This window comes from Prionailurus bengalensis, chromosome D4, assembly GCF_016509475.1.
Source record: "Prionailurus bengalensis isolate Pbe53 chromosome D4, Fcat_Pben_1.1_paternal_pri, whole genome shotgun sequence".
Taxonomy (NCBI): Eukaryota; Metazoa; Chordata; class Mammalia; order Carnivora; family Felidae; genus Prionailurus; species Prionailurus bengalensis.
The window spans coordinates 44,927,508-44,950,962 of record NC_057359.1 but is presented as its reverse complement, the minus strand read 5'-3'; the positions used below and the strand labels follow the sequence as shown (position 1 = coordinate 44,950,962).

General features: G+C 40.6%; 1 protein-coding gene across 2 annotated transcripts in view; it reads left to right on the top strand.

The window, feature by feature from the left end:
* Positions 1-23,455, top strand: part of MLLT3 (MLLT3 super elongation complex subunit) — a 289,714-nt gene that overhangs the window by 159,441 nt on the left and 106,818 nt on the right. For both annotated transcript variants that reach the window (XM_043566262.1, XM_043566263.1), the window contains exon 4: positions 9,574-9,717. In XM_043566262.1, coding sequence (XP_043422197.1) covers positions 9,574-9,717 — 144 coding nt within the window. The remainder of the gene's footprint in view (positions 1-9,573; positions 9,718-23,455) is intronic.

The window sequence follows — 23,455 nt, the reverse complement described above, 5'->3', positions numbered from 1 at the left end:
TTGATGGACGTTTGACTTACTTCCACCTTCGGCTACTGTGAATAATGCTGCTGTGAATGTTCATATACAGATTTTTGTGCGGACATGTGTTTTCAAATCTCCTGGTATATATCTAGATGGAGTGGGTAGGTCATATGGTAACTCTTGGTTTAACTTTTTGAAGAACTTCCAACTGTTTTCCAAAATGACCATACTATTCTACATTCCCACCAGCAACGGTGGGAAGGTTCGTTTCTCCGCATCCTGGAAAACACTTGTCATTTTCCATTTTAATTTTTTAAACGTTTATTTATTATCGAGAGACAGAGAGACACAGAGAGTGATCAGGGGAGGGCCAGAGAGAGGGCGAGACACAGAATCCGAAGCAGGCTCCAGTCTCTGAGCTGTCAGCACAGAGCACGACACAAGGCTTGAACCCACAAACCACAAGATCATGACCTGAGCCGAAGTCGGAGGCTTAACTGAGCCACCCAGGTGCCCCTATCATTTTCCATTTTAAAAATTATAGTTATTATGGTGCATGTGAAGCAGTTTTGATGTGCACTTGCCTGATGAGTTACAATTTTTGAGCATCTTTTCATATGCTTATTGTCCATTTGTCTATTTTCTTTGGAGAAATGACCATTTAAATCTTTTGCTCATTTTAAATTTTTAAATTTTAAAAATTTATTAATTTTTTAGAGAGAGAAAGTATGACTGAGCGTTGAGAAGGGGCAGGGGGACAGAGGGAGAGGGATAGGGAGAGGGAGTGAGGGGGAGAGAGAGAGAGAGAGAGAGAGAGAGAGGGAGAGAGAGAGAGAGAGAGAGAAAATGAAAATCTTAAGCAGGCTCCATGCCCAGCGTGGAGATCAATGCAGGGCTTGATGTCACGACTGTGAGATCATGTCCTGAGCCAAAATCAAGAGTCTGATGCTTAACCTACTGAGATACCCAGGTGTCCCCCATTTTTAAATGTATTCATTTTCCATTTAAGTGGTTGTGGGTTTTTTTTTCCTTTTTTTTTTTTTGAGTTTATTTATTTTGAGGGACAGCACGTGTGGCAGAGGGGCAGAGAGAGAGAGAGAGAGAGAGAGAGAGAGAGAGAGAGAGGGAGAGGGAGAGGGAGAGAGGGAGAGAGGGAGAATCCCAATCAGGCTCCACACTGTCAGTGTAGAGCCCAATGCGGGGCTTGAACTCACAAACCATGAGATCACCACCTGAGCTGAAATTAAAAGTTGGCTGTTAACTAACTGAGCCACCCAGGTGCCCCTAAGGTGGTTGTGTTTATGGGAAGGAATCCAGAGGCTGTCTCTTCACCCATCCCCATTTTTAATACTCTAGAAATTTAATGAATAAAGATCATGCACACTGCTTTTCTTCCCTCTTGTCACACTGTTCACATCCAGTGTTTTATTTCATCTAGGCATTGGGCTGTCCACAGGAAGAGTCTAGGCTTTTAAGCCAGGAAAGACATTGTTCCAAAGAAGCTAGGGGATAGGCTCTTATCGTCTCTTGGGAGGATCATACTGGGTATAGCATTCTATTCTCATCACCTTAAGTCAATTTAACATTGCACTGACTTCAGTTTGGAAACAGTGCTGCAGTGAAGTATCTTCATGTTCTCTCTCTCTTTTTTTTTAGCCTTTTCTGGTCATTTTTACAGGCTGTCAGTTCAACAAAAAATATATTTTCTGAATTGTCCAATTTCTTTATTTGCAGAAAGAACTGGAATCTCCCTACACACCAGATTTTAAGAGGGCAAAAGAAAGATGAAGAGGCAGCATGTATTGTATGTGTGTGAGCACACATCACATATATGTGTGTACACACACACACACACACACACACACACACACAAGTTCAGTCTTCTCGGCACTTGGGGTAGTCGTTCTTATTATGGTGGAAAGACCTCTTGTTTACTTGTTTTGTGAAGAATTTTAGTTGATTAAAAAGTGACGGAAGAAAGAGGCACATGGAGATGGAAAGCAGTAATTCCTGTGGAGCCATTAAGAAATAGACACTTGGGCTGAACGCTACTGAAGTAGATTTTTTGTTTAGCATCCACGTTAGCTGATTTCTATTTTCTAGTTTGAGATTTTCGTTAAGATTTTGTATTTAATAATGATTGCTATTTTCATAGGTGCACAATGAGACCTGTAGATTTCAGTGTTTGTAATATGAAAAAGTGGGATACACCTAATTGGTCCTATGTAGAGATGTAGATCAATAAATGGTGGGTTAATAATACATGAACTCCTAGGGGCACCTGAGTGGCTCAGGCGGTTTAAGCATCTGACTTCGGCTCAGGTCATGATCTCGCAGTTCGTGAGTTTGAGCCCCGCACTGGGCTCTATGCTGACAGCTCAGAGACCGTTTCAGATCCTCTGTCTCCCTCTCTCTCTCTGCCCCTCCCCAACTCGTTCTCTCTCTGTCTGTCAAAAATAAATAAACATTAAAAAAAATACATGGAATGCTATATAGCAGTTGATTTGGCAACATGGATAAGCAAAAACAAAAATGATGACAACTTAAAAGTCACAGAATTCTATGTATGTGGTTATGATATCATTCATGTATATTTTTATAAGCCACTGAAGCTGAGAATAAATGATGTTCTCGAAATACACATACATAGTATAAGAGTGTGAATTGAAATGATACCACAGGAACTAAATAGCATTGGTTATTGGGGAAGAGGGATAGAGCAGCTTATATTTATAAAATTTTATTTCTTTGAAGAAAAAGGTAGAGTAAAAGTGTTAACATCTGTTTAATCTCAGCAGAAGGTTCCTGGGTGTAGTATTTAATGTTCTTTTCTGTATGCTATTAAGTTTTTAATTAAAAAAAGAAATTATTGCTTTGTCCTCTCTTTTCATTGATCTTGCAGTTTTTTACAAACCAAAGGTTTGCTGTATTCTCCGAGCTGGATATATTTCTCGTTCCTCTTCCCTCTGAAATGATCTGTGGGTAAAAATGTAGTAAGTCCAGGCTCTTGCCCCAGAATAGACATTCTATGTCTTCTGAGTTTTTATCATTTTATTCAGCCCTGGAGTTTATTCGACTTTGTCTTAAGAATGAACACTCATTACAATAATGGTTTATGAAAAGTATTGTTCAGCTTTCAGAGGAGGTGAGAGCAAGCTCCAAGTGATCTTGGGAGAGTCCTACTGCTGCAGATTGAGGATGAGATCGTCCTGTCCTCCATTCTGTCTTCATCGTTTGCTTTCCCTGCTTCCAATAAGCCTCTTTTCATTTCTGCTCTACATTTAGTTGCGAAGTCAGAGTCATTACCCCAAAAGGGGGTGGGGGTGAAGTGTCTGTCACTACTTCTTTTGGGTTCATGTATGTGTATTCTGTCTTAGTTTGTATTTGTGTTCAACAAAATAAGCTTATCTGTGAGAATTACGAGTGTTGCAGAAACTTGAAACCAAGAGGCACACTGATAAAACATAATTGACTCTAGCATTTTAGGATGAAAGGACTCCCTGCTTCTCTCTTTCATTCCGTCCTCAGAGAAGGTACCTGAGGAAATGTCAAGGACCGAGGCAGAACAAGAGGGACAGTCTGATCTTGCCAAAACCAGATTTCCACCTCTTAGAGGAAGTGTAGTAGCTTTATGTGTAGAATAAATGCATGCTTTCTTGTTTGAAATGTGAGAAGACTCTTTCCTGAGGAGCATAGATGGACGTAATAATGAAGTCTGCCCTCTAAGAAAGAGACCCGTTGGCTAGAGCACAAGTTTGTGAGTACTTTCTCCTTCCTCAAGAGAAAAAAGAAAAATCTTTAAAAGAAAATTGCACTCAGGATTCATAGAAAGGTAGTCACTTTCTGTGGTCATTACCCTTAGTTTTATTGAAAAGTGATTTTTCTTTCTTTCTTTCTTTTTTTTTTTTGGTATAAAAGTGTTGTGGACTATGAAGTGATACTGAAAAGTATGTAGAAGCATACTCTTTGAGTCCTTTTAATCATTGTTAACTATTTGGTGTTGTCTTTCCTGATTCCCCCCCCCCGCCCCCATAAAGATGCACAGATAAAAATCTATGTCAAGTAGAGATAGGCAGGGGCATAATATATCATACTTTAATATTTTCTGTGACTTACCTTTAATCTACTTGGCACTATGCCTTTCTTAATCTGTATTAAAAAATGTTTTTTTCCGACTTCAGCCAGGTCACGATCTCGCCGTCCGGGAGTTCGAGCCCCGCGTCAGGCTCTGGGCTGATGGCTCAGAGCCTGGAGCCTGTTTCCGATTCTGTGTCTCCCTCTCTCTCTGCCCCTCCCCCGTTCATGCTGTGTCTCTCTCTGTCCCAAAAATAAATAAACGTTGAAAAAAAAATGTTTTTTAAATATTCATTTATTTTTGAAGAAGAGAGACAGAGCATGAGTGGGGGAGGGGCAGAGAGACAGAGGGAGACACAGAATCTGAAGCAGGCTCCAGGCTCCGAGCTGTCAGCACAGAGTCCCACGTGGGGCTTGAACCCACGAGCCGTGAGACCATGATTTGAGCCGAAGTCGGACGCCTAACCGACTGAGCCACCCAGGTGCGCCTAAATCTGTATTTTTAAACATCTGAATGGTATTCAATGATATGATATACTCACTCAAAGATTATTTCAATTTTTTTTTTGCCATTACAAACAGTGCTACTATGAACATTTTATAATATATGTATCTTTGTGCACATATTTGGATATTTCTGTGGGAAGAGATTCTTAGAAGTAGAATTACTGGGTTAGCATGTTGATAGCTGTTGCCAAATTGTCTTCCCAGAAGGCTTTACAAATTTACAGTCCCAATTGTAAGGCAGAAAACAGCCCTTCTTATGTTTTTAATTAAATTCTAAGGTTGTGTTGACTGTTTTACAATGGAGAGGAAAGGCAGGTACGTAGAAAAATGGCCATAATTCAATGTGATAATTACATTAATAAAGGAATGCTATAAGAGGGATATCTAATACAGATTGGATTGGAAGTATTAGGAAGGCTTTCCAGTGGATTTCGTGCTTTATCTGGGTTTTGAATAATGAGCGCATTAATAAGCAAGCAAGGGAAGGGAGAGGTGCTGGGAGAGAAAACTGTATAAGCGTGGGGAGCACTAGATGTGAAAGGCAAAACGAATGAGGTAATGTAGAGTACTGGGAACCACAAGTGCTCTGAAATTATGGAAACACAGGGTGTCATAAGAGAACAAAGGAAATGCAGGAAAGGTGTTAGAGGACTGAGATGGTTGTTCCAAGGAAGAGGGATTTTATCCTGTGGGAGATGATGAGTCATTAAAGGCATTTATACCAATGAAAAGATGTAATCTAATTTTTGTATTGGGAAGATCACTGTCCTGCCACTGTAGGAGGTAAAATGGGGTGAGTTGAAAAACAAGGAGGTGACCCAGTGAGGAATGATGAAGGTCTAACTAAGGCGAGGGTATGGGAACTGGACAGAAGGGTTGGATTTGAGAGTTCCTAAGGGAGAATATGGAGTAGAACTTGGGGACTATTTGAGTGTGCTGAGCAAGGGAGAAGGAAGAGCTGGGGACGGTTTTTCTGTATTTTAACTTTGGCAAGAGATGAGGATTTCTGTTTGCCAAAATATAGAGTATGGGAGAGAGGACAGATGAATAGAACTCCAGTTTAAGACAAACTGTGACTTTGAAGTTGCTGTGGGTCAACTTGGTGGAGATGTGGGTAGATGTGGTGTGGAGCCCCCGTAAATGGCAGTCAAGTGGGAGCTGGGCTGGAGGTACAGATAGGGGAGTCATTGTCATAGAGGTAGAAGTGACACCCTGTGAATGGGCGTCGGCTCCTTGGGGACTTTGCCCAAAGTTAAAGGATGTTTAAGGGTCAGTGAGGAAAGCAGGGAGGCCGGTGAAGAAGACTGAGAAGGAATGCCAGTAAGCGTGAAGAAAACCAGGAGGGAGGGGTATTCTGATGAAAGAGGAAAGGAGCAGGTTTCATGCCGCTTGGAGGTAGAAGAGAAGAGGCAGGGGCGCCTGGGTGGCTCAGTCAGTTAAGCATCTGACTCTTGATTTCAGCCTAGGTCACGATCTCACAGTTGGGAGATCGAGCCCCGCGTCAGGCTTCATGCTGAGTGTGGATCCTATTTGGGATTCTCTCTCCCTCTCTCTGCCCTTCCTCTATCTCTCTGTCTGTCTGTCTCAACTAAGTCAATAAACATTAAAACAAAAGAAGTGTAGAGATAGTGAATGAGTGGAGACTGATTTGGAGAACTTTGGATGAGGAGGTAGAAACCATAAATTTGTAGCAGGTAATGCCTACATTTTGACAGTTTCAGGAACTAAGACTTTCGAGTTAAAAGAACCAGTTTCACATCACTTTGTTTCATCACATTACATATATGAAAAGTTCTTTCTTTTTAAATTTTTTAACACTTGCTTATTTTTGAGAGAGACCGAGGATAAGTGGGGGAAGGGCAGAGAGCGAGGGAGACACAGAATCCAAAGCAGGCTCCAGGCTGAGCTGTCAGCACAGAGTTCAACATGGGGCTTGAACTCACAAACTGCGAGATCATGATCTGAGCTGATTTAGAGGCTTAACCCACTGAGCCACCCAGAAGTTTGTTTTTTTTTTTAATTTTTTTTTTAACGCTTAATTATTTTTGAGACAGAGAGAGACAGAGCATGAACGGGGGAGGGTCAGAGAGAGAGGGAGCCACAGAATCGGAAACAGGCTCCAGGCTCTGAGCCATCAGCACAAGAGCCTGACGCGGGGCTTGAACTCACGAACCGTGAGATCACGACCTGAGCCGAAGTCAGATGCTGAACCGACTGAGCCACCCAGGCGCCCCAGAAGTTTTTTTTTTTTTTTTTTAAAGAAAAACATTGCTTTATTTGACTATGTAAAATTTTAATATGTCACATACTAAAAAATCTAAATATATATATAAAGCAAGGCAGTTTGTAAAAGTGTTAAAATGGAGGTACCATATGACCCAGAAATTCTCCCCATAGGTGTATATTCAAGAGAAATGAAAACACACGTCTAGATAAAAACTTGTACACAAATGTTAATACCAGCATTGTTTATGGTAGCTAAAAAATATAAAAAATACACATATCAATCCACCAATGAGTGGATGAAAGAAACTGGTATACCCATTCACTGGAATATTATTCAGCCATAAAGAGGAACTAAATAACTGACGCATTACACCATGTATGAACCCTAAAAACATCATGTCACATTAAAGAAGACTGTCATAAAAGATGACATGCTGTGTGTGTATTTTTTGTGTCTGTATGAAATGCCAGCTCCACAGAATAGGCAATTCTAGAGAAACAGAAATAGATTATTAGTGGTATAAGGGAATGCAGGATCGGGGGGAATTGGAAATGACTACTAATGTGTTTGAGTTTTCTTTCTGGAATGATGAAAATGTTCTGAAATTAGACGATGGTGATGGTTTCATCATTCTGTGAATACACTAAACACCACTAAGTTGTATACTTTCAAAAAGGGTGGGTTTTATGGTTTGCGAATTACTTCTCACAGCCATTAAAAATAAAATGGCAAGGCTAATGACTAATGAAAACAATTACAACATGTCACAAAGATGGTTAGTATTTGTGACACAAAAGGAGTTTTTATGTAAAGTAATACAACAAATTCTAAGTGCCTTAATTTCCTCATTTGCAAAGCAGGACTCAGAACTGACCTTGAGGAGAGCTATAAGAATTGAATGAGATAACTGTTAATGTTGATGTTAGTTATTGTTAACTATCCTCAGTCTTCATTTCACTTGGGATGTTTGAGAATCGGTGTGGAGAGAGGTTTAAACGTTTAGCTAACTAAAGTAATGCCTTGAGAGCAGAACTCGGGTATCGTGAAATTCTAATGATTCTGTTCTCTTGGAGATGATGCTTATTTTGTGTTCCTCGTTCATTTCAGGGCTGTTTATGGCATTTCTGCTATGCACAGGTGCTAAATGAGTTGTCGGGGGGTGTGCAGTGACGATTCAACTATTGTTCTCCCTTTCAAGAATCTTATGATTTCACAGGAAAAAGGGAGATAATAGGATGATCAACCTAAGATGTGCAAGGGTGAGACAGAGATACAGAACAGAGGAGAGGCAGTGGGAAGTTGGGAGTGGCGTTTCTAGGAAGGTTTCCCCAAAGTGATACCTGAAAGGAGAAGGACGAGAAGTTACTTAGGTGACACGAGGGTGGAGGAATGGAGGAGGGCAATGAAGGTAGTCATGTAAAGCAAGGCTGAAACCCAGGATTAGCCTAGAGCGTAGTAAATACTGGAACAACCATTAGCCATGTGTTCCTTGACAGTGGTGGGATAAGGAGCCAAGAACCAGGTTCTGAAAGCCCCCATGAGGCCTTCAAGTGAGCTTTTGATTTTTATCCTAATGGCGACTGGAAGGAAGCTTTTGAAATTTTCATCAAGCTGTAAACATCGCTAGGTTTTTGGCTCCTAAGGGTAATTTTGAGGCCTCAATGAAGGAGGAATTGAAGAGGAATCCATCCGGAAGGAGGAAGACCTACAAGAGAAAGGAGCGAATTGTAGCTTGGGCAATGAGTAAGAGTATGGGTTAGAGGGCTTGTTCAAGAAATATTTAGGAGAGAAAATGGCAGTTCAGTTGTTGGTGATGGTGGAGGTGGGTAGAGTGGGAAGGGGAAGAAGTGGCTTCAGGGTTATCTTAGGTTTCTAGGTGGGTGGCTGTGTTGGTGGTGTTATACCACTTGAGATATTGCAAGAAAAGTGGTGAGTTTATTCTCTTAGAAAGCAAGAAAGTGATTCATCAGGTATTTCCATTTTGCTCTGTAGATAATTCCTTGATAATTTTCTTTCGCCAGCACTTTGACACTATAGCTGTTGGGTATCTGTGAAGAATAAAACTTTACTTTTAAAATCTGTAGATATGGGACGCCTGAGTGGCTCAGTCGGTTAAGCATCAGACTCTTGATTTCTGCTCAGGTCATGATCTCATGGGTCATGAGTTCATGCCCCGCGATGGGTTCTGCTCTGATAACACGGAACCTGCTTAAGATTCTCTCTCTCTCTCTCTCTCTCTCTCTCTCTCTCTCTCTCTCTCTCCCTCTCTCCCTCTCTCCCTCTCTCCCTCTCTCCCCCTCTCCCTCTCTCTCCCTCTCTCCCTCCCTCTCTCCCTCCCTCTCTCCCTCCCTCTGTCCCTCTCTCCCTCTCTCCCTCCTCTCTCCCTCTGTCCCTCTCTCCCTCCCTCTCTCCTTCTCTCCCTCTCTCCCTCACTCTCTCCCTCTCTCCCTCCCTCCCTCCTTCCCCCTCTTCCTCTCTCTCTCTCCCTCTCCCTCTCCCTCTCTCCCTCTCCCTCTCCCTCTCTCTCTCCCTCCCTCCCTCCCTCCCTCCTTCCCCCTCTTCCTCTCTCTCTCTCCCTCTCCCCCTCCCTCCCTCCCCCTCTTCCTCTCTCTCCCTCCCTCCCCCTCTTCCTCTCTCTCCTTCTCCCTCCCTCCCTCCCTCCCTCCCCCTCTTCCTCTTTTTCTCTCCCTCTCCCTCCCTCCCTCCTTTTGTCTCTTGCTGTCTCCGTCTTTGTCTTTCAGAAATAAATAAATTTAAAAAAATTTGTATATGAATAACTCTTAATTTTTTTTAATCTCTAGGAAGAACCTAAGAAAGTCCGCTTTGATTATGACTTATTCCTGCATCTTGAAGGCCATCCACCAGTGAATCACCTCCGCTGTGAAAAGCTAACTTTCAACAACCCCACAGAGGAGTTTAGAAGAAAGTTGCTGAAGGCAGGCGGGGTAAGTGGCACTGTCTTGTGAAAAACCTTTGCATCAAAAAATAGATGCTAGTGTGTTAAGTGTAATAATGTGAGAGTGGTAAAAGAAATGAAGTGCCTTAATGACCTAGCTATGGACTCATGGTTTGGGATAAAGAGGTACGCAAACAATAATCTTTTAACTAGGTATGAATCTGAAATTGCACTGTTGGTTAGAATAGCTTTATAGTCCACACAGTTGAAATCTATTTTAACAAAAAGCCCAAAACAATAAACCCTGCTCAATTAAAAGCACAATGTGTGAACTTTGTTATATCAGTTTATAGAAGCTTTTAGGTAAAGTTGGAAGTCATGTTTAAAATTAAATAGGTTAGCGGGGCGCCTGGGTGGCTTGGTCGGTTAAGCGTCCGACTTCGCCTCAGGTCATGATCTCACAGTCCGTGGGTTCGAGCCCCACGTCGGGCTCTGTGCTGACAGCTTAGAGCCTGGAGCCTGTTTCAGATTCTGTGTCTCCCTCTCTCTCTGCCCCTCCCCTGTTCATGCTCTGTCTCTCTCTGTCTCAAAAATAAATAAACGTTAAAAAAAAAATTAAAAAAAATTAAATAGGTTATTATCCAGATTTTCTTGATAAAAATTAATAGAAAAGGTATACTCATTCACATTACATGTTTACGTCGTTTAAATACACCTTTTACTTTGTTTGCATTATATGGAGGTAAAAGGTGGATTTCTTTTTTTTTTTTTTAAGATAATGATAGCCAAAGTGTGATAAATATTTTGTCAGTGTGATTTGGTTAGGATGGGGAAAGATTTTTTTTTTATTAAAAAAAATTTTTTTTAATGTTTTTATTTTTGAGAGAGAGATAGACAGCCAGCAGGGGAAGGGCAGAGAGAGAGGGAGACACAGAATCTGAAGCAGCCTCCAGGCTCTGAGCTGTCAGCACAGAGCCCAACACAGGCTTGAACTCACGAACCATGAGATCATGACCTGAGCCAAAGTCAGACACTTAACCAACTGAGCCACTCAGGCACCCCAAGATGGGGAAAGATTTTTAAGTGGAGTTTCTTGTAGCACAAACATATGGAATATTTGCAGCTGTCAGCTATACAGACAAGCTCTGTTGACCAGTGGAAATCTACTCTACTGTGGGTGCCATTGGAATCACTGTCCTCACTTTACTTCAGATGAACTTCCTGTGTCCTCTTATGTGGGCAGTTCAGACCCCATGAAGTGTTGAAACATGTTCCTTTTTTAGAATTTTCTTCACTTCACTTTAGTTTTTCTGGAAGGCGTTTGATAGTTTTGCATCCATGAACTTAACATTATGTGCAAATGTGTGGACCGTCACTGCGCAAAATGCCTCCTTTCTACCGTAAAAGCTACCCGAGGGCTATGCAGGGAAGAACACAGTTTTTTCCCTTTATTGCAACCCCTTTTTGTGGGCTTATCAACAACCACTTTGAGAAGTTATGGACCCTCTCAGAAGAGAATCACCCGTGTATGCACTTGTGTGAACATTTGGGGTTACATGGAACTCCCGAGGTCCATGTTTTGGGAGTCCAATTTTGCCAAGCTCCTGTCCTTTCAGCTGAAATACTAATGTGCATTTGAAGCATTGTAAGCGCCTTTACACACTTCATTCAGCATTGTACTATGTCAGTAGATTATGGGTTAAATAGGTATTGGGCCAGCTTTAGAAAATGAACCACCACATACAGTATTGTATGGGGAAATATATCTGCATGAAGAAATAGCCTTTGGTAATACAACTCATTTTAAAGTTAGATATTTGTTATACATTTATTAAGGAAGTGGTGTTTTTTTAAAAACCTGTTTTAGGGGCGCCTGGGTGGCACAGTCGGTTGAGCGTCCGACTTCAGCCAGGTCACGATCTCGCCGTCCGGGAGTTCGAGCCCCGCGTCAGGCTCTGGGCTGATGGCTCAGAGCCTGGAGCCTGTTTCCGATTCTGTGTCTCCCTCTCTCTCTGCCCCTCCCCCGTTCATGCTCTGTCTCTCTCTGTCCTAAAAATAAATAAACGTTGAAAAAAAAAGTTAAAAAAAACAAAAAAACAAAAACCTGTTTTATTCTTTTTGTAGTTACCAAGAACACAGTGTTGATGCTATTTACCTGTGGCTATGCCCTTAAAAAATGGAACTGGTCCATTCTTGGGTATTTACCCAAAGGAAATGAAAACACTAGTTGGAAAAGATATATGCACCTTTATGTTTATTGCAGCATTATTTACAATAGCTAAGGTATAGAAGCAATCTATGTGTCCTTTGATAGATTAACGGATAAAGAAGATGTGGTATATATGTATAATGGGATATTGCTCAGAAATAAAAAATGAATGAAATCTTGCCATTCATGACAGTGTGGATGGACCTAGAGGGTGGATATTCTTTCGATTTTTTTATTATTGTTTTAGAGAGAGAGACGGGGAGAGAGAGAGAGAGAGAGAGAGTGTGTGTGTGTGTGTATGTGTGTGTGTGTAAGCAGGGAAGAGGGAGGGAGGGAGGGAGGGAGAGAGAGAGAGAGAGAGAGAGAGAGAGAGAGAGAGAGAAAATCTTAAGCAGGCTCACACTGAGCCTGATGCAGGGCTTGGTCCAATGACTCTGCGATCGTAACCTGAGCCGAAACCAAGAGTCAGATGCTCAGCTGAGCCACCCAGGTGCCCCTAGAGGGTGGATATTCTGTTAAGTAAAATAAGTCAGAGAAAGACAAATACCATGATTTTACTACTATGTGGAAACTAAAAACAAGTCAAACAAAGCCGAATAAAACAAACAAACCAGAAAACAGACTTGTAAATACAGAGAACAAACTGGTGGTTGCCAGAGGGATGGAGAGGAGAGGGTTGGTGAACAATGTGAAGGGGATTAAGAGGTACAAACTTCTAGTTATAGAAAAAATAAGTCACGAGTATTGAAAGTATAGCATAGGGAATATAGTCAGTAAGATTGTAATAAGTTTGTATGGTGACAGATGGTGGCTACATTTATGGTGAGCATTTCATAATGTGTATAGTTGTCGAATCACTCTGTTGCACACTTGAAACTAATACAATATTGTATGCCAATGGTTCTTCAATCAAAAGAATGAACTGGTTTATTTTAAATCCTGATTCTCATTTTCTTTCTATGATGGTGGCATTTTATGCTTCTGATTATTCCTCTCGGCTCTGTAGTTAGGTGGGTAATTGGAGCCTGTAGATTCTGGAACTCGAATATAGCAGGCTTCTGATAAGAGTTGTAGGAAAAAGTAAATATGACACAAGAACTTTTAAAAACCCCACTTAGTCCCAGAGTACTTAAGGGTTGCTTGCGAGCTGGGGAAGAGGTTACAGGTCAGTGATAATGCAGCAGGGTGCAGGCCTGCGTCCTGAGAGGGTCTCCAGTAGATTTCTGTCTCACTCTTGTCAGCCTTTATCGCAGAATTATCCTCCTTGACTTCTAACTTTCCTTCTTTGTGTTTCTTTTTAAGTGCTGTTTGAAGCCTGCAGATTTTTTCCTATTAAACTTAGAGGGTGTCTTGACACCTCTAAAATAAGTTGAAATGTGAAACATTCAGGCACACCAGTTACTTCACATACATTCTTTAAGGGACTGATGCCAGTAAATTTTGTGGTAAAATTAAAATTTAAAAAATTGTTGAAGTAATGGTAATCCCATAGATTTGATTTTAAAAAATCCATTGAATAGGGGAATATTAGTCTTCTATAGAAATGTGAGAATCTATAGACTAATAAACATTTTTTGGCTTACCTAGATTTTTGGCTACCTTGTATTGTTTTTACCTGATGTGTAAACATTTATCATTGTGTTAGTTTATTAATACAGCCGATAATGGCGTTACTAACTTATGAGCCATTTTGATTTTATTAGAAGTATATTTTTTAAGGGGCATCTGGGTGCTCACTCGGTTAAGCCTCTGACTTCAGCTCAGGTCATGATCTCAAGGTTCGTGGGTTCGAGCCCCACGTCGGGCTCTGTGCTAACAGTTCAGAGCCTGGAGCTGCTTCGGATTCTGCGTCTCCTTCTCTCTGCTCCTACCCTGCTTGCGCTCTGTCTCTGTCTGTCAAAAATGAATAAATGTGAAAAAAAAAGTTTTTAAATAATAATTAAGAAATCTTTTTTTTTTTTTTGAGCTTTACTGGAACAATTGACATACATATAACATTGTATACGTTTAAGGTATACATTGTATTGATTTGATACACTTGTATATTGCAGAATGACTCCCACCATACATCTCCATCACATCACATAATTACCATTTCTTTTTTTGGTGAGAACATTTAAGATCTGCTTTCTTAGCAACTTTGAAATAGTAATTCAGTAGCATTACTTATAATTGCCCTGCTTTCTGCTAGATCCCCAGAACTTACTCATCTTATAGCTGGACATTTGTACTGTTTGACCAACATCCCCACCCTTTCCCCCACCCTGCAGCCCCTGGTAGCTACCAATCTAGTCTCTGTTTTTAGGAGCTCAGCTTTTTTAGATTCCACGTAGTATTTGTCTTTCTCTGACTTTCACTTAGCTTAATGCTTTCGTTTCCACCACGTTGTCACAAAGGGCAAGATGTCCTTCTTTCTCGCGGCTGAATAATATTCTGTTATTTTATCCATTCACTTATTTCCAGATCTTGGCTGTTGTAAATAATGCTGCAATGGACACAGAAGTACAGATGTCTTTTCAGTATCCTGTTTCCATTTCCTTTGTACACACACACACACACACACACACACACACACACAATTGGGATTGCCGGATCCTGTGGTAGTTCTAGTTTTAAGTTTTTGAGGAACCTCTGTATTGTTTTTCTATAGCGGCTGCATCAGTGTCCAGTCCCACCAACAGTGCATTCGGGATTCCATGTTCTCCCTATCCTTGCCAATACTTGCCATCTCCTTTCTCTTGGATGATAGCCATCCTGCCAGGTGTGAGGTGATGTCTCGTTGTGATTTTGATTTGCATTTCCCTGATGATGAGTGATGTGGAGCACCTTTTTATGTACCTGCTGGCCACTGTGTGTCTTCTCAGGCAGCACTTTAAACCGGATTGTTTGTAGTTGCTGCTAGATTAAGGTGTATGAATTCTTTATATATTTTGGGTATGAAGCCCTTATATGATTTGCAGACATTTTCCTCATAGGTTACCTTTTCATTTTGTTGCTCATTTCCTTTGCTGTGCAGAAGCTTGTCAATTTGATATGGTGCCACTTGTTTATTTATGCTTTTGTTGCCTTTGTTTTGATGTCTGTTAGAAATCTTGGTCATGACTGTGTCTCTTTAGATAAACTTTTTTTTTTTTTTTTTGCCTGGGTTTTAAGGTCAGGAGGGGGTGCTGACCGCATTACATGGGGTCGCCTGGATGGCTCAGTCGGTTGAGTGTCTGACTCTTGATTTCTGCTCAGGTCATTATCCCAGGGTCATGGGATTGAGCCCCACACTGGGCTCTGTGTGTTGAGTATGGACCCTGCTTGGGATTCTCTCTCTCTCTCTGTCTCTCTCTCTCTCTCTCTCTCTCTCTCTGTCTCTCTCTCTCTCTCTCTCTCTCTCTCTGTTTCTCTTCCTCCCTCCCCCTTTGCCCCTGCCCTGCTCATGTGCTCTCTCTCTCTTAAATTAAAAAAAAGAAGGGGCGCCTGGGTGGCTCAGTTGGTTGAGCGTCTGACTTCGGCTCAGGTCATGATCTCACAGTTTGTCAGTTCGAGCCCCGCGTCGGGCTCTGCGCTGACAGCTCGGAGCCTGGATCCTGCTTCAGATTCTGTCTCTCTCTCTGTCTCTCTCTCTCTCTCTCTGCCCCTCCCCCACTCATGCTCTGTCTCTCTCTCTGTCAAAAATAAACATTAAAACATTTTTAAAAAAAGAAAAAAATTTACTTGTATGACATAGATGTATATGTTCTATCTTTAAAGGAAAAACTTAATCCTGTATTCCTGTGTACTGTGTGAAATCATTACAGCTTAAGGCATGAGTGGAATAAGCTTACTGTTTTGGCTATGGTTCTTTCTCCTTTTTCTTTTAAACCAAAAGTACACAGCACCATTAAAAGTTGAACTTGGCTTTTCAAGAGATCAGAAAGGTTATTTTTAGAGGCGGTAGCATCTTGGAAAAATGCTTCTAACTTTTAGAAGCAAACGATTCCAAAAATTTGGCTTTTTCTAGAAGAATCTTAAAAAATTGCAGATTTTTTTCTACTTCAAAAAGTATAAATCAATAACTACAGGACAACCTTTTTTTTTTTTTTTTGTACTATTACAACTTGTTTCTAACTAGTTTGCAAAAAAAAAAAAAAGTACCCTGTGTTCTTCTGTTGAGTAAGTCCCTAATATTAAGGATATTCTTACTTAAAAAAAAAAAAAGAAAGAAAGAAACACTTCTGTGGGAAGGACATATTTGTAATTAAGCATTATGTTGTGAAAATACAGGAATACAGAGCTGTTTCAGCTACAAGACACTAAAGGTAGTTTCCTCTAAAAAGAGCTTGCTAGGGAAATTGTAGATTTTGTTTAGGGCCTAGCCCCTGTCAGGCTTTAAGTAAGAAGAAGAAGGTAGGGGCCAGGAGAGCTTCTGAGAGGAGATTGCCTTTATTTTGAGATCTTATGTTATATTTTGGTTGGTGGGAGAGGTAGAGGACAGTGAGCAATAAACTTTGGAAGGTAAGACTTGATATAATAATCCATTTGTCCTTGAATTTTGAAGCAAGAAGACCAAATGTACCCTGTAGAGAAGCATCTCTGAATTCCAGTGAGATGTTTCTGCTGGTTTTTTTTTTTTTTTTTTTTTTTTTTTATAAATGAACAGATGAATCCTTCTTTAGTGATTTTCAAAATGCTCATTAGGATGTCAGGATTTTTTTTTTTAATTTATGATTATAATAGATTATTTGTTTCTTTATTGATCTCTTTCTTAGTAGCTAGAGTTCAGTCCTACCGTGCTGAAGGGTTTAATATCCATTACTTTTGACTGAAAGTGGATGAGGTTTTCTTCTGGGTGTGGGCTAAGTAATGATAGTGTATTGTCATATAAGCTGAAAGTCCTTGTTCCACTAACTCACTTCCGAGGCTTTCATGTTGGGAGGGAGTGTGATACAGTTGGAAGAGCTTTGAAATGAGGCAGATTTAAGTAGAGACCTCATTTTTGTCATCTTCTAGCTGAAGAAAGTTATTACATCTCTCCGAATCTCAGTTTATCCATAAGAGACTCTTACATATGGAGAACAAACAGGGTTGCTGGAGGGGTTGTGGGAGGGGGAATGGGCTAAACGGGTAAGGGGCATTAAGGAATCTACTCCTGAAATCACTGTTGCACTATATGCTAACTAACGTGGATGTAAATTGAAAAAATAAAAAAAATCCACAGAAAATCATGGTAAACTCGAATGATGTGTTGTACTGACAGATATCTATGATTCCTTTAATCTAGATCTTAAAGGTATGTCCTAAACCTCACAATGTATAATTATTTTTCTATGGTAAAAAAAAATTCTTTTTCAGTTTATCATCTGTGAAATGGGTGAGACTGTATTTTCCTTACTGGGAATGTCCAACCATGGTGTGTGGCACATAGTAGATATTCAGCCCCTTGTTTTTTTTTGTTTGTTTCTTGTTTTTTTGTTTTTTTTCCTTTGTTGGTTTAGAAAATCAACAGATCTTGGGGCACCTGGGTGGCTCAGTTGGTTAAGTGTCCAACTCTTGGTTTGGGCTCAGGTCATGATCTTGTAGCTCACGAGTTTGAGCCCCACATAGGGCTCTGAGCTGAAGTGTGGAGCCTGCTTAGGATTCTCTTTCTCTCTCTCCCTCTCCTCTCTCTCTCTCAAATTAGTCTCCCTCTCTCTCTTTCTCTCTCTTCCCTCCTCCCCCTCTCCCAAAATAAATTAACTTAAAGAAAGTCGACAGATCTTTAACCATGTGTATTTCGAGCACTTAAGGGTACAGTGGAAAAGGTTTGTTATAAAGTGTAAGCTGCTCTCATAGGCATCTTGACCACCGGTTAGTGTGTCTGGCACATTGATGGGCCGGTGTTGGATTTAAAGAATTTTAGCCCACAGGATCTTTCTTCAAGGAGTTGAATTCTGGCAGTTTGTATTTTGCTTGTATCAAATGAAACAAAGATCTGTTTAGAATATCATTTTTTAACATTTTTTAATTTTTTAGAGACAGAGAGAGACAGAGCATGAGCAGGGGAGGGGCAGAGAGGGAGGGAGACACAGAATCCAAAGCAGGCTCCAGGCTCCAAGGCATCAGCACAGAACCCGACGCGGGGCTCGAACTCATGAACCGCGAGATCATGACCTGAGCCAAAGTCAAGGACGCTTAACCGACTGAGCCACCCAGGTGTCCCTAGAATATCATTTTTTAAGATGCAAGTTTTCATTAGAAAAATGATCAACTCTTATCATTGTTCTGAATTCTGTATTTCCAGCAGATTAAATAAAGGTTTCTCAAGCCCTCACAAGGGCTCCTATGTAGTATGTTCAGCAAGGTAGTTGCATCCCTATGCCGCTGTAAAGAAAGCACAAAAGGCACAGGCATCTTTGGAGAATTGAGTTTTTGTTACAGCTGCTCCCCCCGCCCCCACCTCTTTTTTTTTTGGCCTGGAAAGCAAATGGTCTGCTTTGATTCTGTTGTTCTTCATGGAATGGTGGTAGGATATTGGTAGGCTTTTTTGCTTGCTTGCTTTCCTCAATTAAACAGGCCAAAGTCTAAACATGTTGTTCAGTCTATTTCTGAATCACTGGCAAGCAGTTAATTTTGAGGACTGAAAATTAAAACTAACCACAGCAGTTGTTAGAACTCGGGTTTCTATAGGCAGAAATCCAATTCTGTTCAGACACCACCTGTTTCAATAGGACATTTCAGACGCCCAGTTGGCAGGGTTTGCTGGAGAAGACATGGGGAACATGCTTGCAGTCTGTGTTAAGTCTGCAGCATAACGCAGTCCTGCTTCCCCGAGTGACAGTTACATTTATACATGGTATGTTTTTGCAAGGAATAAATTGGAATCTTTTTGAAATACTGCTTATTGTGAAGTGGAATTCAAGTCCACAGTAGACCCCCACCAAGGGATTTTGGTTATTAAAGGACCAAAGGGGGCTCATGGTAAGAAGCTCTCTCCTAATGCAGCTGCGGAAGCCATCTGAACATAGCATTTTGTCGCAGGGTTCTGGAATGAATCTTGTCTAGGGCCGTTTAGTATTTGCTTTTGTAGGGGAATCGAGAACACTTCTAATTTCTAAACTGTACAAATCACATCCAACCCCCCCGCCATTTTATTTATTTATTTTTTTTGAATAGGTAAATGCACACATGATACAAAATGACATTACAGTGAGCCTTCCTTCAGGCCACCAACGAAGCTGTAATGAATAACCTTTTACATAGTTCTTTGTGCACATGGATGAGTTTATCCGTAGGATAAATTCCTCGGAGTAAAATCACGGCTCCAAGGCAAAGTGGAATTTAAATTTTGATGGACACTTACAAATTGCCTGTCAAAGAGGTTATATCACTCTGTGCTTGCATCAACAATGTGTGAGAGTACCTGTTTCTCCACACCGTTCATTTATTAACCACCCCCCATCTGTTGAGTGAAAAATGATACCTAATTTTTAATTCAGGTTTCTCTTATGAGTGATGATGAGCATCTTTTCATATGTTTTAAAGCTATTTTCATTTCCTTTCAAAGACCACATTTTAATGTATTTTAAATTGGAAATTTTCCGTTTCAGTTTCAAGTTAAATTTATGGGTATTCTTCCCACATACTTACATTTGGAAAGGTTACAACAAGATATGGAAGCCTCTTTAACCGAGGTCTGTGTTTTCAGGCTTTCTTCAACGTGTAACAAATTATGTTCTTAGGAACTGATTTGTCAAGACTTGGGCTTCTAAAAATGTAAGTGGCTTTTGTGGCAAACTCATCCCAGTGCCCAGAGGATGGATAGCTGGCTGCTTATTTTTAAAATGACTCAAAGAAAATAATACATGGAAGATTATTTTAGTGGCTGTTACTAGACGGCTTTATTGGATTTTTAGGTATTTGTTTTGGGACAAGTATGGCTTTTTGTTATTTTCTGGTATATATCACCCTGTAATTACCTGCCTCAAAAGATAAAAGGTTGCTGCTGTTTTTCACCGGCCCTGATCAAAGGTGATTTATTTAAATAAATGTAGGATCAAGCAGGCTGACTCATTTATTTGGCTGTTTGTCAGAGTTGAGGTTAATTTTCTGTCATATTTGCCATTTTTTCTTTTTTGTATCCCCCCTCTCCCAGAGCCCGGAAGATTAAATCCTGAAAGTAGAGCATACATATAAATGATAAATAGAGAGGGGCCTGGGTGACTCAGTTGGTTAAGTGTCCAACTTCAGCTCAAGTCATGATCTTGCGGTTTGTGAGTTCGAGTCCTGTGTCAGGCTCTGTGCTGACAGCTCAGAGCCTGGAGCCTGCTTCGGATTCTGTGTCTCCCTCTCTCCCTGCCCCTCCCCACCTCGTGCTCGCACGCTCTCTCTCTCTCTCTTAAAAATAAACATTAATTTAAAAATCATAAATAGAATGTCAAATTTGTGAGGCTTAGTTCCAAATGTAACATTCATCTCATAAATTTTTAGGGAAAGTGTGGTCATAGTAGAAAGTTACGTCACTCAGCATATTAGTGGGCTTATGCTTTAATTTCACCCAAAGTTACATAAGTTGATTGCAGGACAGTTAGGAACTTGTGAAAATGTGCACTGGAAGTAGTCGTGGTCTAGAACAATCCCCTGGCCTTCATTTGTTGCTTCTTTCCTAATTACCTATTTTACCTTCTCAGTAAGGAAAGAAAAAAAATAGGGGCACACTTTTCACAACGTCCACAGCTCACATGTGCTTACTGCATAAGTTGAGCAAAGGCTAAATGAGAGAGAAGTGAAACAGGTAGATACTCCTGAGTTTGCACTAGGAAAAAATTCTGTTGCATTTCAATTCTCGGTGTTGGAAGGTTGTGCGACGTTTCTTTCGGCAAACCTCCCAGGAGCGGCGGTTTCGCTGACTATATATATGTGGCAGCCTTCATTTAGTCCTGAAAGGAAATACTGTGATATTTGACAGGAAAACAACACGTAAGCCTGCCCCTGGTTCCCACCCCCAGTGCACAAAAAGCCAAGAAAATAAGAAATGAATAGAAAAGGGGAAAAATGGAAGCATGTGAATCTTGGAGATTTTCAAATTAAACAATGAACAATTCTCTCTCTTTTTAAATACATACATATTACAATTGAAAGCCATTGGTTCGGGTTTTCCCTCTCTTCTTGGCTCAGGTAGTTCATTCCGTACTTGTTTTAAAGCCGCGTACGAGGTTTGTCTAGTATATCTGAGTGTGTTCCCTTACTTCCAGCATCCTACTAAAGGAATTGCTTATGAGAGCAGGTGTCTGCCTTAATTGTCCTCGCTGGATATTGTTTTTGCCTCATACTGTATAACATTAAGTAAAAATAATTTTTGCAGTGGGGGGTAGAGAAGAGAAGCTGTAATTAACATTTTATTTTCTGAATTTATGTTGTCCCCAAAGTTATACAAAAAACCTGACAGTGATGGGATCTGACCATAGCAGTTTAAAAAAGAAATGTATGAGACTCTTGAAATAGATATTCGGCTTTCATTTTTGAGGAATAAGGATAAATGGTAGGTGGTTTGATATAATAACCTTTATTCCCACAAGGGACACAGGCACGGTGTGATAGAAAGAATGTTCGATTTGAAATCTGAAGGCACAAATTCAGTTCTCAGATCTGCTGCTAATTTACCTTGGGCTTTACTAAAATAAGCATGATACGCCCCTTCCTCCCACTTGAGATGATTAAGTAAAATGTGGAGCATACTTAACCAGTCAGCAAATAATTATTTATAGAACGACCTCTTTTTTTCCTATAGGTCTTTAGGATGCTTTGGTTTAAATGACAGTTTTTGTTACCTCGAAAGGTGAAAATAAAAGATTTTTATTCCAAGACGTTGACATAATAATGGTGTTCTACTAGAAAGAACATGTTTTAGCCCCAAGAAGGAATCTGGCTTTTTACCTATTTTTAACATAAGTGGATGCTAACTTTAGAAAATGTAGACTTTCTAGAAAAGCAAAAGGAAAAAACGAAATCATTATAGTCCCTCCAGTAACTGGAACCACTGTCAGTATTTTACTTTGTAGTTCTCATGTAGATGAGCTATCTCACAGGATGTTTATATTTGCATTTAATGTATTACACGTGAATTTCATGTGTTAAACTAGGTGACTTTATTTTTCTTCAAAAACATCTCCTCACACCTGAGACAATTGATGGAAAGATTTTGGTTGTTTGTGAAGACGTTACGAGTAACGTGTTCTATGTTTGTTGGCCTGTGGTAATGTGAAATGGTTAAGTATAAAAAAGGCTTCAGGGGCACCTGAGTGGCTCAGTGGGTTAATCATCCGCCTTTGGCTCAGGTCGTGATCTCGCAGTTCGTGAGTTCAAGCTCCATGTTGTGCTCTGTGCTGACGGCTCAGAGCCTGGAGCCTGCTTCGGAGTCTGTGTCTCCCTTCTTTCTGCCCCTCCCCTGCTCATGTGCATGCTCGCTCGCTCTCTCTCTCTCTCTCTCTCTCTCTCTCTCTCAAAAATAAATAAACATTAAAAAAATTTTTTTTTAAGCCTTCATTAATGGAAAGATTGAGTAATAGATAGATGCCCTAGCCACAAAACAAACTCGTTCTTTCAACTATTGTCAGAGTAAAACTGGAATATAGTAAACATCTAGTTAACGTCACAAATTTCAGTCTTAAACTCCTGGTGGTTCAAGAGATGGATTTGAGTGGTTTACCTAGACAAGTGTGCCCATATAGCATCACTATCATAGTGTCTTGGGGCATGTTAGAAATAAATGCCCCCACTTCTCCCCGCCGCAGGAAGCCTTTGCACAAGGGACGCGGCATAGCTAGGGTAGCATAGTGGGGTTTCAGCGTGTCCTCACGCCATTGGCCAAGCATCTTTGTGCAGGCGGTGATCTGGACCACTACTTACGGTAATGGCACTCACTATTTATAGGTCCGGAGAGAGAGGTAATTTTTATGTTAAAACAAAACTATCTTGTCTGAGATAATCTGGGCAGGGATGCCTGGGGAAATAATAAAGAAAACTTTCTTGAAATTTTATTATCAGAATATTCCGATTTTGAATAGCCGTGTCCTTTCCGGTGTTTAGCCTGGACTCTTGTTCTGCCGCTCTGCTTTGTGTTTTTAGCTTATGACACTGTTATGCAATGTCCATAGATCTCTATAAAGGTCTGGTTTAAGCACAGGAAGCAAGAGGACTTTTGATAAGACCATTGTGCTAAACCGGGGGTTTCAAATGTCAGGGACTATGAGACCAGGACAACCCTTTGAAAGAACATACCTACAAAAACTGGAAGACTAAGCTGAATAATTTAATGTAGGCCTTGCTATTTCACACAATGGGTAGTGATAAATTATCTTTCTTTAAGTTAACAAATAAAGGGAGATGTTCCTTTCAGGTAATTTTGACCTTTGAATGCTTTTGGTAAAGAGCATCAGTGAACTCCAGGTCAGGGATCATCTGGATCTTAATAACAGTCACCTTTCATAAGCATGCCTTCCACTATATTCCAGTTTTAACATGTACTTTATTGGCTTTCACTCTTTACGTGGGCCCCGGGGCTAAGGATGGAACTTATTCTTGTGGAATCTTCCCCCTCTATCCCCTCTGTATTTTTTCTTTTTGGACTTCTGTT